The 17,436-nt window shown below is 43.0% G+C and overlaps 2 protein-coding genes across 13 annotated transcripts in view; one reads left to right on the top strand and one right to left on the bottom strand.

Annotated features, from left to right (window-relative positions):
• The window catches only part of MTSS1 (MTSS I-BAR domain containing 1), a 186,006-nt gene extending 179,227 nt beyond the window's left edge, over positions 1-6,779 (top strand). For all 12 annotated transcript variants that reach the window (XM_042465784.1, XM_042465791.1, XM_042465783.1 and 9 more), the window contains 3 exons: positions 574-738; positions 2,190-2,352; positions 3,444-6,779. In XM_042465784.1, coding sequence (XP_042321718.1) covers positions 574-738; positions 2,190-2,352; positions 3,444-4,129 — 1,014 coding nt within the window. In that variant the 3' untranslated portion in view covers positions 4,130-6,779. The remainder of the gene's footprint in view (positions 1-573; positions 739-2,189; positions 2,353-3,443) is intronic.
• Positions 6,780-9,449: 2,670 nt separating this feature from the next.
• On the bottom strand, positions 9,450-16,132 carry NDUFB9 (NADH:ubiquinone oxidoreductase subunit B9). Its single transcript, XM_042465809.1, has 4 exons — positions 15,977-16,132; positions 12,577-12,769; positions 10,819-10,932; positions 9,450-9,703 (listed from the first exon to the last, which is right to left on the bottom strand). The coding sequence occupies exons 1-4, from the start codon at positions 16,060-16,062 to the stop codon at positions 9,572-9,574; spliced, it is 525 nt and encodes a 174-aa protein (XP_042321743.1). The 5' UTR covers positions 16,063-16,132; the 3' UTR covers positions 9,450-9,571.
• Between the last annotated feature and the right edge of the window lie 1,304 nt (positions 16,133-17,436).

The following is a 17,436-nucleotide window of genomic DNA, read 5'->3' as shown; positions in this document are numbered from 1 at the left end:
CCCCCCCCCCCGGCTACGTCCCTGACCTGTTCATAGACCCAGCAGAGTTGCCCATCCTTACCCTAAATCAAGATTTTAGGAAGTAGGGATAGTTACACCAAAATGATCCTGTTCTCTGCTGCCTGCACCAGAGTCAAGAGGACATTAAAATATAAGACCTGAGAGAGTTGGAAACTACAGTATATTTATTGCATTCCAGGGTGTATCCATACTGCAGAAATAGAGCAGTTTGACACAACTTTTACCTGCCACAACTGTATCTTACAGAATCCTGGGATTTGTACCTTGGCGAGGCACCGGACCACTCTGACAGACCAGGTTGAATACCTCAACAAACTAACAAATCACAGGATATCACAAGATAGCACCATGACAGTTAAAGTGATATCTGACTGCTTTATTTCTGCAGTGTGGAACATTTGAGGAAAAAAGCTAGATATGGTCTCAGGGAGACAAGAAATCTTTGATATTAAATGTTGCAAAGCTCAACATGTATATTTACATTTGTGACCCACCAGGGTATAATAATATACAGTATGTATAAACTTAAGACTAATAGAATTTTTTTCCTAGGATTGGGCTAAACCAGGTCCTTATGACCAGCCCATGGTAAACACTTTGCAACGCCGCAAGGAAAAACGAGAAATAGATTCTGCTGGGGGTGCACAGAGTGGACCACCTCTGTCCACGGAGGAAGCCCAAAGACCCCGGAGCATGACCGCATCAGCTGCTGCAAGGGTGAGACTCTTATTCTAGTTTATCTCATGGGTGAGCATGTTGGTGCCAAATTGGTTAGGATAATATCATTAGTCTTCCTCAAAGAAAAGTCCCACAGACTTTTGCTGCTTGAAGGATTATTCTGCCAGAATGCCTCTTCTTTGAGGAAGGCTTTTGTGAAAACTCAAGTCTTTCTGCCCAGTGTGTTTCTCGGTGAGAACAGTAATTTGAAAATGAAATCAGATACACTGAAATAGCATGCAGTTCAAGCCCATCCTAGACTGTACCAATTTGGCCAGGAGGAGAAACCAAGTGGGTTCAAATGTACTTACAGATTTGGTTGCCTATATTTATTTTTTTGATTGGTTACTGAAAACGTTCTATACAGTACTACCTTCCATCCATTTAGCTTTTAGGGCAATGTACAGTCTGGATAATTTGTGTATGGGGTCTCTTAACAGCATGTTCTAGATCAGGGGTCAGCAACCCCCGGCCCACGGAGGCCTTTCCGGCTCTGGCCGGTGCCGATTGTGGCTTTTCCAGGCTCCCAGGGGCCGCCATTTTGTTTTTTCAAAATGGCAGCAAAATCTCGCGCGACCTACAAAATGGCGACGGCCTAGAGGCAAAGTCTCGTGCAACCACAAGAAGGTGCGCGAGACTTCGCTGAGGCCCGCTGAGGCTGCCGGAGCCCTTGAATAGGGCTCCAGTGGCGGCAGCGGGCCTCTGGGAGGTCCGTTGCCTTCACTGGGGCCCTCCAGGAGGGCGGCGAGCCTCTGGAGGCCCGTTGCCGTCGCTGGGCCCTCCAAGAGGTTCTGGCGGCGGCGGCAGCGACCCTCTGGGAGCCCGTTGCCGTCGCTGGGCCCTCTTGGAGGCCCAGCGACGGCAAAAGGGTAGCAAAGAGGAGGAGGCCTCCAGCACTGGCGGCCCCCGCCAGCTTTTTTGAGGGGGTCGCCTGCACTGGGGCCCCCGCTGGCTCTTTCCTGGCCTCTGACAGGGCCTGGGGCCCCGTGAGGGGCCGGCAAAGAGAAGGAGACCTGGCCCCCGGATGTGGAAGCTCCGCCCCCGGCATGCGGTCCGCCCCAAGGGTGGAAGCTCCACACACCCCCCCAGTTGTGAGGGACCAACCTGGCCTCCGGCTCAAAAAGGTTGCCTACCCCTGTTCTAGATGTTGTGGACTATTAGCACAGGGAGTCTTGGTGGAGACTGAACAACAAAAAGCAAAGGTAAACTTAGAAATTTGGGGTGGGATCCAGACCTAGAATAGACCCGCTGAAACCTGTAAAGCTGAAGTTAGTCATCTAGTGGTTTCAGTGTGTCTCCTCTAAACATGACAGAGTCTAGATTCAATCCACACTGTCGTGCAGATTCATATTTTTAAAGGGCCATTGCAGTAATAGGCCATAAGTGTGCCTTTGGATTGCCCCAACAATCTTGCTTCACAATCTAATGAGAGGCTTATATTGTGTTATTAGCAAGGAGAGGAGATGGAGGCATGTGAAGAGCTGGCTCTTGCTCTGAGCCGTGGGCTACAGTTAGATACCCAGAGAAGCAGTCGGGATTCCTTGCAGTGTTCCAGTGGCTACAGCACCCAGACAACCACACCATGCTGCTCAGAGGATACCATTCCCTCACAAGGTAAGGAAACGGATGCATTGACATACCCATCTTTACCATATTGTTCCTTCAGTATGGCCAAACCAGTTGCTGCACCAAATCTGTGTGTTTTACAAACTTTACAAAGTTCATACATGTCATTTTTTGTTTCAACAAAGAAAAAGAAGAGTGAATTGACAAATCTTTAGTCCATAGGAATGAGGAAGTTAAAATGAATACACGTGTAAGGTGATGCTGACATTGATGGGTATACAATCTTGAAAAGATATAGAATAAACTTGTAGGACATTTGAAAGGACGTAAAATTGTTATTTGTGATTTTGTGATTTGTTTTATGCATCACACTGGCTCTTAGCACTCTAGTGTTTTGCACTCAAAAATTAGCCACTAAAATTGACCCATTTTTTAGACTAAGAACTTGCTTTCATTGCTATTTAGTATTATTATTTTTATCCCTCTCTTGACATGGGCTTCAGTACCCTAAAGGCACCAGATTGCAGCTGATCTTGGAAGTTAAGCAGGGTCAGCCCTGGTTAGTACTTGGGTGGGAGAATACCAACAAATACTAGGTGCTGTATGCTATATTTCAGAGGAAAGAACTGGTAAAACCACATCTGACTATTCCTTTCCTAAGAAAACCCTATGAAATTAATGGATTTGCCCTAAGTCCAATGTACCTTGGAAGTACATAGACATTCCTCTCTTGAAAAGCTGGAAAATATCAGTGTTGGTTGCTTACATGAGGTCAGTGACAAAGAAGACAGTCATTACCTTCAGGCATACCTTCTCAAATCCCTTTATTTCATTTAACTATCATTGCTCTTCAGTTCCAAGAGGGATTCACTAGATGTGATATACAAAGGAGGAGAGGAAGAGAAAATTGGGGGGGGGGACTAGGGACCAGTCCCTATAGTGTCTAAAACAGCCAGTTTGAATGGTTTGGGGAGATTTAGAGCCACATGACAGCTGATCTCTCACCAGGGCATTTGGAGTGAGTCTTGCAATCTCCTCACTTCCTCTGTTGCATCTTAGCTGAATGGCCTCCAAAGGAAGACCTAATACAGCTGTCTTGCTTTTTAGTAGCTACTTGCCTTAACATTTTCCATCCTCAGTTTCAGATTACGACTACTTTTCTGTCAGTGGTGACCAGGAGCCAGAACAGCAAGAATTTGACAAGTCTTCAACGATTCCAAGAAACAGCGATATCAGTCAGTCTTACCGTCGCATGTTTCATGCCAAGCGCCCTGCTTCCACTGCAGGCCTCCCCACCACACTGGGGCCTGTGATGGTTACACCAGGTGTAGCAACCATCCGACGGACCCCTTCTACCAAACCGGCTGTCAGACGTGGGACTATCGGGGCAGGCCCAATCCCTATTAAGACACCTGTGATTCCAGTCAAAACACCAACTGTACCAGACATACCAGGAGGACTACCAAGCTTGCCGGCAGGAACAGAAGAAAGCCCTGAACCAAGTCCCGAGGCTGGAAGTGGCAGCCAAGGAGCTGTGGGCACATCCTCATCATGGAGCAATCAAGCATCTGTCAACCCTCCAGCCGTGGCCCAGAAGCCAAGCGCCATAGAGGAGCTGAGACAGACCACCACCGAAAGTGAGGGAGAGGAAAGCGAAAGGGGGAGCCCAGGCCTCACTGCTCCTCCTTGTCAGCCAGCACCTCAGTTGGGAGTCCAGAATGCCAGCGAGGCCCCACAAGGCGAAGATATGCTGAATGCGATTCGCCGAGGTGTTAAGCTGAAGAAGACCACCACGAATGATCGGTCAGCACCCCGCATTTCTTAAAAGCTGGACCACTGCCAGAGTTGCATCTTAACACAGAGACTTGAACTACCTGATGAAATCGTCTTTTGTCTCTCTATTCATTCCACTGTACAATCAAGGTTTTGTAGGATGCTCAGTATCAGACAGATGAAACGTTCTATAAAGTGGAGGGAGGGAGAGAATTTGCAAACTAAAATCCTTAAGGAGCAACATTTTTCTGTCTCATAAGGTTTTTTTTCTTTCCATTTTTGTAAATATGGGATTTTTTTGCCTGCTTTTTTTTTAAAAAAAATCAGCATTTCCCTTTTATTTTTTCCCCTGAAGGTGCCAAATCCCATTTAACTTTTTTATAACTCTTTATAAGTTTTACATGCCTAGGAGAAAGATTACAATAAATGTCAAGTAGCTTAAACTTCAGGAGGAGGGAAGTTGTAATGCATTCTCACTATTGCAAGCTCATAACAGAGCACCTTGCAATAATGAGGGTCCAGAAACCAGTTGTTAACTTTACTGTACAAAGGACACAGTGAGAAACAGGTCCTCCGTGAAGTTTGGTGATGAGTTGTTTTTACGTGTTAAAAGCAGGAAACCGCAGCTGATTGACTAAAGCAATATATAGTGGAAGAGAGAGCAGCCTGTAATCGGTTAGAGTGTTTAGAGGGTTAGGAAAATGGGAGGACTTAACTGTTGCACAAAAGTAGCCTAGCAGTAGCTTCATGGTAAACGCGTCCAAATAAGCCATATTGTATTGCAGTGTTTGTTTAAATAGGGTGTTTAAAAGATTTTTGGGTCCTGTCCACTAGGAACTTCTCCTGCAATAGCCCCATGAAGCTGTTGGGGTTGTACAAAATTTCCTGCCCAGGAAAAGCCTCTGTGGATTGCTCCCTGTTGTTTGTTTTTTTAAAAAATATTTTTCCCTTTTCTTCAGAACTTCAAAAGCAACATCTTCTGTCAGTTCACATAACCTTAAATTTTCTTGCTTCACGTTTTGTTCCCTTAAAAAATGACAATATACATTTACAATGCTGTAAAGTTGAAGTAAAGGCAGACATGTGTTAAACTGTTTAGAGAGAGAGGGAGGGAGGGAGAGAGAAAAAATACCAGGGAATTCTTCATTATAACTTTATATCTTTTACTGGCTATGCCCAGCAGGCTGGGCAACTAAAGAAACAAACAGGAAAAGCCCCAAATAGTTTTGAGGAAACCACTCAAAAAGCTGATGGGTAACCAGCTGGGAATTCCAGTAAAACTACAAACATTTCTTTTTAAAGGGGCCTGTTTTTCTTAAGTGGCATTTTGGATTGGCTTTTCCTAAATACTTCAAGATTTGGGGTGTGTGGGTGGGACGGGGAACATACTTTTGATTTTATTCATTGGAGAGGGAGGGGACTGACCACTGCTTTCTTTTTTATTGTTCTCAGCAATGTATTTTGGGGGAAGCTATTAATAAATTTATTGGTGGGACTTTGTTTTCTTAAAAATGAAAATTGCTGTGATATATCCATTTCACAGGGGGTCGGTAGAAAAGTGCGTAACTCAGGCACCACAGGTGTTCCACTTTCGTGATTTCTTAGAACATTCTGTAATCTAAATGGATACCTTCTGCCTTATCTCTATATGGGCAATGCAAGCGGGATTATAGACAACAGACCTGTGTATTTGCAGTTGCAAAGACGCAACCTGCAGTGGAAGGAGCTAGGTCATGCGTATACGCACAATCTACTCTTCCTTGGACACTCTGGAGACTCCTATTGGCTGCCATCTTGCCTACATAATCTCTTATGCTTTAAATACATAACTGCATTGGATGTGAAACGTATCGTAAAACTGTTATAGTCACTGTGTTCTATATACATTTACACTGCTGTGGTTGCTTAACACTTTTTTATGTTATGGCTTCAGAAGCAAAACAAAAAGCATGATCCTTAAATGATAAGCTCTCCTTTCTTTGAAAAACAAAGCTCCTTATGACAAAATGTACACACACACACACACACACACAAAAGACAGTGGTGCCTGCAGTACAAGCCCATCAGTCTTGATGAAATAGCGGATGCATTCTGCAAATGATGCTTCAAGATTTTTTGCATTCAACAAATCCTTTTTTTAAAAAAAAATCTGAAAAGGATGCAGGCTGTCAATATAATTTCCTGGCAAGCTTCATTTTTTAAATAAATGGTTATTTCATAAGGGCTCAGCTGGGCTCTTGTGTAATTCTCATTCACTTCATTGGGGCTTGGGTAGGAGGCACTCCTGATGAATTTCATCCAAAATTCACATTTAGGAAACCTTTTGGATGCAGCTGTACCCAGAAGTGCAGCTTCTTTAGTTCCTTAAGCACTAGAATTACTCTCAATTTTTATTACACTATTGCCAAAATTCAATGTTAACATGTGACAAACCCATTTGGATGTTCTGTTGGGTCTTTTTCCTCCCCTTTTGTGTTCCTTGCCTATTGTAAAAGCAGTGTCACCGTTTAAAAAACAAAATGTTTCTAATGGTAAGTTATTGTGGTTTAGTTGCTAGTTTGTATTGAGAGTTGACCTCTCTCCCATGCAGCGTTTTTGTTCTGAACTGCTATAAATAAAAATTACTGTTAACTGTGTTGCCCTTCTACATTGTAATGATTGCTTCAGCCTATATTATAAATAAAGACCTGCTGATAAACATATTTTTGAGCTTCCCCCACTCCTAATCTGTTCAATTGTTCAGAATTCTGGTGCCATCACCTTTTAAAATTTCTGCATGTATAGTAAGAAGTGAGCATTTACCTTGGAGCCGACATAAGTCCAAAACACGCTACAGAAATAATCCAGTTTGAGACCACTTAACTGCCTTGACTCAATGCAGGGAATTCTGGGAACTGTAGTTTTGTGACACATTTGGCTTTCTCTGTCAGAGCTCTGGTACAACAATAAACTACAATCAATCATTTATTATGGCATGCGGCCAGTACAAGATAAAATGCAATAACAGTGACCAAACAGCCATATAAAACAATACACTCAAAATGACCTTTTATAAATGGGTACAAATATCAGCAAGAACAATAAACTACAGTTCCCAGGATTCCCTAGCACTGAACCAAGGCAGTTAAAGTGGTCTCAAACTGGATTATTTCTGCAGTATGTTTTGGTCCATAGAGGGAAAAGGCTATGATACTTTCTAAAAAATAATGAGCAGCATATTTGTATAGTCTACATAAAAACCTTTTCCCTTAATAATGGCAGCTTTCCATAACCTTGATGAATGAACAAGCAAGCAACTCGTCGCAGGTGGAGGCTAGACCACATTTTTCTGTGCAGCTGACAAAGGACACCATGGTTGCTACAAATACTCACCTCAGGTGTACCTACTGTAAAAGGTTCTGATTTAGGGACAGGTGAAAATTCCCCATCTTTTTTCCTATAAGACTATGAAAATTTGAAAATACCTTAGTTTGGAATGAAAGGAAAATCTAATTTTGAAAACCAAAACTGGCAGATTCACTCATCCAAGTCAGGGTTTGAGTGCTTAACTCTCAAATATCTGGATTTGAAACACTGTGTATTAACCATGTTTGTGCTGCATTCATTTCCCACTTTTTTTTCAGGGCACTTTCTCAGCTTTAACAATTCAGGCAAGTCTCTCCAGGCTGCCAGTCATTCTACCTGCTAAATTTGGCCAGTGCAAATGAGAAAAAAATCAAGAATTTGCCAATTGTTTTCATATTCAGGGAGGGGAAATTTTTTTGTTCTTAAAACATTAATGTGAGAGAAGGCAAACCTAACAGATCTTCCCACCTTTAGTCCAACTGAACAACTTTTTAATTAATGGAAAAAAACGTTGAAAATAGTGCACCTGTTCAGCTGCTCCCTGTGACAGGTTACTTTTTTGGTTTGCAATTGTATTGGCGATTATGTTAACATAAATAATATTACCTACTTATCCCTGTGCAAAGTATCCATTTTACTAGGAACAAAAATGTGTTCATATTCCATAACCTGGCTCAAAACTGCTGAAGTTACTTCACTAATGCATTGCAACTTTTACACAGTGCATACCTTCCACTGTATATCCATCTGTTTCCTTCAGAGGAGGAACAACTTGACTAGCATTCTGTGAATCAAAACACCTAACAACTTCTGGATAAAATTAACAGTTGATTGTCACTATTTGAAACTGCATGTTATACCTGAAGCATTCTGGAATTATGAGTAATATGAACATCTTCAAAGGACTTTCAGAAACCACTTTACTTTTTCCCACCTTATTCCCAAATGCATGTATTCCATACATACAAATCCCTCCCCAAAAGGCAACTCAATTATCTGAGATCAATGAGTATCGTATATACTCGTGTATAAGTCGACCTTATGTATAAGTCAAGGTCAACTTTTGGGAGCAGAAATTGAGATTTTATATGACCTGTGGATAAGTCGAGGGTCAGTCTTAAGGGGGCAGCCCAGCTGGGGAGAGGCTCCAGGACGATCAGCATCTCTCTAGCCGGGCTGCCTTCTTAGGAGGAGGGAGCCCGGATGGAGAGAAGGTTCCAAGGGACACACGTGCACCCTTCGCAGCCTTCTCTCTAGCCGGGCTGCCTCCTCATGAGGAGGGACCCCACCTTGAGAGAAGCCTGCGAGGGACGCCCTTCCCAGCCTTCTCTCCAGCCGGGCTCCCTCCTCAGGAGGAGGGAACCCGGCTGAAGAAAAGGCTGCAGGGACGCACATGCACCCTTCCCAGCCTTCTCTCTAGCCAGCTTCCCTTCTCAGGAGGAAGACCTGCTGGAGAGAAGGCTGCAAGGGGCGAACGTGCACCCTTCCCAGGGTCGCCCCAGATGGACGCTTGGTCGGAGGACCCCACTGACTCTTGAATACATCTACCCGAGGATTTTGGGGACCATTTGGGGGCAAACATTTCTCGACTTATAGTCGAGTATATACGGTACTTCAAAATACATCTACAGCCTCCAGTCTAGTATCTGAACAAGAAGTGCTCCTAGGAATACTTTGCCGAATGAAGGTTTAGAGTAAGACAGATGTACACACAACTTTTGAATGGGCAGTGACCTGGAAGGCCAAGTTACTATTTTCAAGTGAACTGTTTTTGTAACAGTTGTGTCAGGCAACGCCAATGGATCGGCAATGGCACACAATACAAACCTTTGAAAAATCAATTCTGTGTAGCTTCAGTAAGTGGTGCAAGAGTTCATACTACTGGCTCTGCAGAGGTTGCATAACTGAGTGGCTAGGCTTTTACACTGCACTAGAGACAATGGGGTCTCACTTGTTTTTGATAGTACTGCACAGGGAGTGTTAACTTACTCTTCTACAGCACAGGTTAATCCCCCCAACACCACGGATTCACATTCAAGAGACTTTATTGTGAATATCTGATGTAGTAATACATGCAGACAATAGTATTTGTATATCAGAAACTCCTTTACAGAAGGAGATACGGAATTTGCATACAGAAAGGAGCCATTTACATTGGCTGCTCACGAGGTCTGGTTACATAATGCCACCACAGAGGAGGTAGGTGTCCTTCCTTGCGAGCTGGAGGCAGTGCTTCTGTCCTGGGGCCATCCGCAGGGGTTTCCTCCTGAAGCTGCTGAACCTAGAAATGAGAATGAAATCCACTTGGGAGTCACCAAAGTCTTAAGACCAGAGACAACAGCAAGGATTACTTCACTCACCACCCCCAGGCAGGAGGGAAAGGTGAACAAAGCCACTGCTGCACTCAGCTGGCGTTTGCAGGAGACAACTGAGCCCTGACTTTGGGACTCAACTGCATCTTTCTGATACAAAAAAGCATCTTCTGTGGGTCAGGAACCATCAAGAATTTGCTTCAAATTAGGAGGTGGCAGCTTGTGTAAGCCTCACACTGGATCCAACTCATATATAACTCAGATTATTCTTCTGAACCTCTCCTTGTAATGATTTAATACCAATTGTTAAATAGTACTAAAACCTGCAGAAACTAAGCAGTTACTGAGCAAGTTCTCACTCAAAAGTTCAGACATGAGGAAGAAATAGTAATGTATTTGGTAAACAGAGATAAAGATAAGAATTCACTGTGGAATCAACATAGCAAGCATAACACATTACCAGTTCTGCCTGAAAGGGCGGGAGGAGAGAAAGGAAACTATCCATGCTATTTATGACCAAAGTAGGCAAGACGTTTTGCCCCTTTAGTATGAGAATGAGCTTTCAAACCAGTAAGAAAGTTCCTAGAACTCATGGCAAGAAGCAAAGTCAACTATTGTCTAAGTCAGTGCTTGGTAATGCATATGACTTGCAGGGTTTGTTCCCCCAATATGCCAGGGACCAGTACCATATTTGCGCCTATTAGTCACAAGTAGGAATTTGGCATAGACCAATAGCCAACAGCTTGGAGACTGGCATCAGCTCACAGATCACCACTGTGAGGAGCACTGTTCTAAGTGACATGGTATTCTCATTTCTTGTTTCCTTTAAAGCAGTGGTTCCCAACCTGTGGGTCGTGACCTCTTTGGGGGTCGAGTGACCCATTCACAGGGGTCACCTAAGATCATCAGAAAACACATACAGTATTTCTGATAGTCTTAGGAACCGAGACACCACAACTTTATGGTTGGAGGTCATAACATGAGGAACTGTATTAAAAGGTTGCAGCATTAAGAAGGTTGAGAACCACTGCTTTAAAGTATCCCAAAATATATGTGTTAGTATGTTTAGTTTACTAATACACACCTCTTTTTCCCAGCTTTCAAGTCTCAGTTTCTTCCACTGTTCTCTTTTGGCAAAGTAATCAGGATATATCGCCTTCTCGGAAGGATGCCACAAGTCTAGGACCCATTCAGGTACCTGTCAGATTGGAAAGCAAGCTAGAGCTGAAATACTGTAACAACAAAGTGGACAAAGAGGTTGCTTGTCTCCTGAGTATGCAATGCTTCCATTTATTCGTTTTCTTAGAAATTCCCCATAGGTTCATTTAATATTATTTACAAATGTTTAGATTTGATTGCCACCATGTGCAGTTTAAACTGGTTTAGAGAAAAAACTCTTGAATTAGAACTCAGGCAACCCGTCATGCTTCCTTCCTACTAATGTTAGACTACTACAACTACTTTTAGCAAGCAGATTCCTCAATAAAATACTGAATACAATAATAAAAATGGTATACAAGAAAACAGAGGAATATACTATTCAGGTCTCATATGGAATGAGCATCTTCCGCTCACCCTGAACTCCCAATAAAGAGAAAGGTCAAAGCTCAGTGGTGGAGTCCTGTAATGTGGGCCATCTCAGTTCAATCTGCAGTTTAACAGAATCAAGAGCAAGGCCAAGAGAGGCCTTGAAAAGCTGTTGCCAGCATGAGGCATCTCAAAAACAAGATTAGGCATTTCTTCATATGTTCCAGTGGTAGGAGGCTGACCAAGCAGATAGCCCAGAGGAATCTCAATATCTGAATTATCTAACAGAACTACTTCTCCATCTAGCAGTGGCCTGTGCACTCCGTGGTCATTTGTCACAAGCTGACAGGGATACTTAAACCTGCTCTGTCTGATCATAGGGTTTCTAGTGAATGATAAGCCATTCACACCCCTCAAAATGGGCCTTTTATTAACTCTGTATATTTTCAGGCCTGGAAAAAAGGGAAGATAAGTCTTCAGGGGACTCAGTACAATGGCTATTTGCCACACTAGAACTGAAACGGGTCTCATGGGACACTGGTTCCAACCCCTTGCTCAATGTAGGATCTCCAGCTAAAGCATCCCTAGCACATAGCTATCCAGGCTCTTTTTGAAGATGTTTAGAAAAGGAGGCCCCCACCATTCTTCTAGGCAATTGTTTTCATTGCCAAACTGCTCTTACTCTCAAGAAGTTCCTTCTATCGTTCACTTAAAACCACTAAATTACTTAAAACCATTACACCGGATTCTACCCTATGGCACAGCAGAGAACATGCCAGCCTTCACCTCTCCGTGACAGCCCTTGTATTTAGAGTGCAGTCACGTCACCCCTCATCACCAAGCTGAACATACCCAGTTCCTCCAACCTTTTCTCACTTGTTTTTTTCTCCATGTTTTTTATCATCCTTGTTGCCTTTTTTTGAACCTGCTTTAACCTGTCTTTATCCTTAAAAAAAGACCCAGAACTGAATACATTTCTTACATATTTTCATAGAATCATATTCATTATTTGATACAGTAACTAAGGGCTAACAGAGTGGGCTTCTGTATCCGCTGGGGTTTGATTCCAAGACTCCCCTGTGGATACCAAAATCCATAGATGCTAAAGTCCCATTATATATAATGGCATAGTAAAAGGGAGTAGTCCCTTATATCACAGTTTACTTTTTGGCATTTTCTTGTGGGGTGGGGATATTTTCAAGCCATGTATGGTTGAATCTTTGGCTGCAGAATCCACAGATACGGAGGGCCGGCTGTACTGATATTTGTAAAATGCCACAGAAGTTACCAATTTTCTCCCTTGTTGCCTACTAACCTTGTAGCAGTCATATCTTTCATAAGATGTACCCCCAGGAGAATCAGGAAAGATGTACGGCTGGGGATGCTGTCTTCGCCAAAATTCTTTTTCAGCTTCCATCAACAGCTTGCTTGCTTTCACCATATCTTTTTCATTCTTATGTTCTTCAAAGCGTGCTCTCAGCAGGCAGGCAAAGAATCGATACCGATCCCTGATGATACAAGAGTAGCAATTATTCACACAGAAAATTAAACTATCTCAAGCTTACAAATCTCAGAGGCCTGATGAAGACATCATGCCGCCTGACTTCCCAGTCACATTACGGAAAACAGGAGCATCTGTCAGTCTTTGCATTTCCTTCTTCTCTTCCTTTTCTTTCTTCTTCTCTTCTCTTCCTGCCTTTCCAGAGCTAATAATGGCAAATGTATGTATGTATACTAAACTTAATGCTAACCCTGAATTATTTTTTTTAAAATCAGATTTTGTAGGCATAACTACATCAAGGCAATCTCCAGGTGGGTGAAATCATGACTACTGTAAAAATCACTGTGCATATAGCATTATACTGCCTTGTTTAACAACAGGAAGAAATCTGTGTGAGAGGGAAGAGGGGCAGGGAACAAGCTTGTAAGTGTCCAACCCAGCAATCAAGTCTCCTAAATATGGAATAGGGCAGCTTCATATCTGTTCCAGGCCATCATCTCCTAGGCCCCAGATGTTCCAGTAGGACTGTCACTAAAGTAGAGCCACAGAAAAAGTAAGGAGGTTGCAGTATGCTTAGTTTTGCAGAAATATTTTTCCCAACCCTCTGAAACTTCAGATATAAATAAATAAAATATTCTGGAAGCGTAATCTATTCACACAAATAAAACTCTCAACAATATGGCCACTAGAGGGACCCAGCAGGTGAATAATGTCCAGGAATACAGTTGTCCCTCCATATTTGCTAGGGTTAGGGGCAGAAGACCCCCATGAATATGGAAAAACCGCAAATAACAAAAACGCCATGTTTTTACTGGGAGGACACCTCTCTAGGTATCTCTGGGTCCTCCAGTGCAACTCTGTGGTTGACGTCCGACAGACACTGACCGTAGAACTGCCCTGGAGGAGCTACAAAGGCCTAGAAGAGCATTCTCTCTTTAACTTTTAGTTAAAGTTGACCAAAGAGTTGCACTGGAGGACCTAGATATTCTTAGAGGTAACATATTAATCAAATCCGCAAATATCAAAGCCGAAATATGGAGGGATGACTGTACAGTATATATATACCGGCATATTATTTATGAAGTCCAGATGAAGGCTTAGCAATTTATCTACAGTCAGCCCTCCACATTTGCAGCTTTGACTTTTGTGTCTTTGATTATTTGTGGATTTAATTACTATGCTCTCTCTAGGAATCTCTATGTCCTCCAGCACAACTCTGCCAGAAGTTGACCACAGAGTCACACTGCAAGAGCTAGAGATTTCTAGAGAAAACACCTATTTGCAGAGAAAACTCTGGCTGATGTTGACCACAGAGTTGCGCTGGAGGACCCAGAGATTGCTAGAAAGGTGTTTTCTCAGATTAAAAAAACAAGTGTTTTTTATAATTTGCGGTCTGTCCACTTTCACAGGAGTCCTTTGAAACCGCAGTGAATGGCGAGGGCTCACTGTATTTGGCTGTATGTTGCCTTCTAGATAAGCAAGGCCATGAGAGGACCTCCAGCTGTAAAACTTATTTGGGGCCAGACCCAGTCCTCAGGGAGGACCAGGCAGCCTTGACTCAGGATGTAGACTGAGGGAAGCGGCTGGAACCACAGAACAACTGCTTCTGAAGAAGAAAGGGTTAAGAAGAGAAGGCTAAGAGCCCAGTTTAAAGACTTGAAGGGCTGTCATACTGAGGAGGGAGCAAGTTTGTGTTCTGCTGCTCCAGAGAATAGGACCTGAAACAATGGATTCAAATTACAACTGTCACTCCACATTCTCTGCAGACAGGACGCCTGTGAATGGGGGAAAACCACAAACGACAAAAAAAAACAAACAATCACCCTATGTTTTTCCTGAGAGAACAAACATATATAGTATATAGTAGAACCTCTATATAGTAGAACCGGGGCTGGCGGTGGTTCCACCTGTCCTGAACGGAATCACGCTTTCCGTGAAGGACTCTGTACGCAGCTTGGGGGTGCTCCTGGACTCGTCGCTCCACCTTACATCTCAGGTGGATGCGACGGACAGGAGCACCTGTTATCAGCTTCGGCTGATACGCCAGCTGCGTCCCTACCTCGACCAGGGAGACCTTGAAACTGTTGTACACGCCCTGGTAACCTCTCGTTTGGATTTCTGCAATGCGCTCTACATGGGGCAACCCTTGTACCATACCCGGAAGCTGCAACTTGTGCAGAATATGGCAGCCCGTCTGGTCACTGGCACTGCCAGGGCCAGTCATATAACACCTGTCCTTAAAGACTTACATTGGCTGCCTATTCGCTTCCGGGCGCAATACAAGGTGTTGGTAATCACCTATAAAGCCCTAAATGGCTTGGGCCCAGGGTACCTGGAGGACCGCCTCTCTGCGTACAATCCGCCCCGCGCACTTCGATCTTCAGGGCAGCTACTGCTAAGAGTTCCAGAGGTGAAATATAATTCCACCTCTAGGAGGGCTTTCTCCATCTCAGCCCCCAACCTCTGGAACGCGCTGCCCTTTGAGCTCCGCTCAGCCACCTCCCTAGCCCAATTTAGGAAGGGGCTAAAAACCCATCTATTCGAACAAGCCTACCCCTGACCAGCAACTCCCCCCCCCCCTCGTCAGCACTGTAGGCCGGCATGTTAATTTTATTGTTTTTATTGAATTGTTTTAATGTATATGTATGTATTGTTATTAGATGCTGTTCACCGCCCTGATTTTCAGAAGGGCGGTATACAAATAAAATTTTATTATTATTATTACTATTACTATTATTATTATTATTATTAGCATTGACCTAAGTCAGGACATTTGGATTTATAATACACACACACACACACATATATATGTTATTATTATTATACACATATTATTGTATAATATATACAATAATACAGCACATAGCATTGGCCTAGGACATTAGGATTTATATTATGTATGTGTGTGTGTATATATATATATATATATATATATATGTAAAATAACAACATATATATAATGCAATATAATATAAATCCTAATGTAGTAGGCCAATGCTATCTGCTTTACTATTGTATATGTATTATACAATTATATATATATATATATATATACACACATACACACACACACAACATATATATGTATATGATATAATTATATATTAAAGTAATAAAATAAAGAATAAAAGCCAGTTATATACTCCAGTACTTCAAGCACACGCGTTCAGATGCCTTCCCGCCTGCGGCCGAGGGCTCTCCCTGCCTGACTCACCGGAAGATGCACCAGGACTCGAGGTGCCGCAGCGCTCGCTTGTAGAGCCGCAGCACTTTCTGCTGGTGGGTCAGGAAGGCCGCCATTTTGTCTCGGCTTCACCTTCACCGAGGAGCCACTCGGCGCAAGGGATGATGGGAGGAAGTGCCAGCAGAGAAACAAGCCTTTTTCGGCTTCCGTCCGCCGTAGAAGTAGAAAGTATAGAGTGACGCTCAGATACGGATTGGCCTTTATTGATTACTGTTCGTACTCTTTCTCGCTCAGCTAAATCTTTTAATTTCCGTGGAATGTCACTCTTCGCCGTTGGAGGGATGGAGAGAGGCTCATCAACGGCTGGAATATCCGACACGAATTTACCCTGACATTGTACTCTTCATTTTTACTATCTCTATGATTCCCCCAACGGGAAAAAGAAACGGCTATCGACACTTCCTTTTTAACTTTAGGCCCATAGAGATATTAATTAGAGTGACGCGTAGACAAGCATTTCCGGGCCTATTGCGGGGTTCCTCTCAATCATGCCCTTTTGACACCATTTTTAAAAGGCTGCGTCCTCACTGCAGAATTAATCCAGTTTGACACCACTTTAACTGCCATGGCAGGATATAAATAAATATAATAATAATAATGTGGCATTACTTCCTCTCTGAGAGGGAAGGCTAAACGCCTCACAAAACTATAAAGCCCAGGATTTTGTAGCACTGAGCAATGGGAGTTAAAGTGGTATCAAGCAGATTTATTTCTCCAGTCCAGATGCAGGCTTTAAATGCTTTGGCTATCTTATTTGTTTGTATTTGAATTTGAATTTGTTGTTACCCGCCTCAACCCTCAAAAGGAAGAGGCGGGATATAAATAACTATAAAAAGGCCAGAATTTTATAGCATTGAGCCAAGGCTGTTAAAGCAGCATTAAACTGCTTTATTTATACAATGCGGATGGGCCCTCGGTCGAACCCTAGTCACGAAAGATAAGAATCCCACTTCATTTTCAGTCAGTCAGTCCATCTTTACTGACGGCGAACAGACTCAGAGTAACACACTAAAAATTGCATTCGAAAATGCAGAAGCCACATTAAGAAGAGACCTATAATTTACACAAAATTAGGAGTTACAGCAGATAATAATTGTAGACGGGTTATATTTCCATTTAGTCAGAGAGCGTTGTTTGAGTGTTGGCCCTGGAGACCAGAGTTCAAATTCCAGCTCAGACGTAGAAACCCGCTCAGGAAGTCACACTCTCTCAGCCTCAGAGGATGGCAATGGTGTGATAGACTGGTTAAAATTCAGAATTTTAATATGCCCAGGTGTTAAAAATTACTGTGCCGAAATGAGACCTGTTATTCCAAGTTGTGTCAAATGTTATGTTTTGGAATGTAAACAATTTGGAAATGGCTCCTAACTTAAGATTTTAACCCAAAACAAAAGGAAGTACCACATAAACTGTTTGAGGACAGTGAAACA

This window comes from Sceloporus undulatus, chromosome 4 (assembly GCF_019175285.1).
Source record: "Sceloporus undulatus isolate JIND9_A2432 ecotype Alabama chromosome 4, SceUnd_v1.1, whole genome shotgun sequence".
NCBI lineage: Eukaryota > Metazoa > Chordata > Lepidosauria > Squamata > Phrynosomatidae > Sceloporus > Sceloporus undulatus.
Note: the sequence above shows the minus strand (reverse complement) of the source record. Positions and strands in the feature narration are given on the sequence as shown.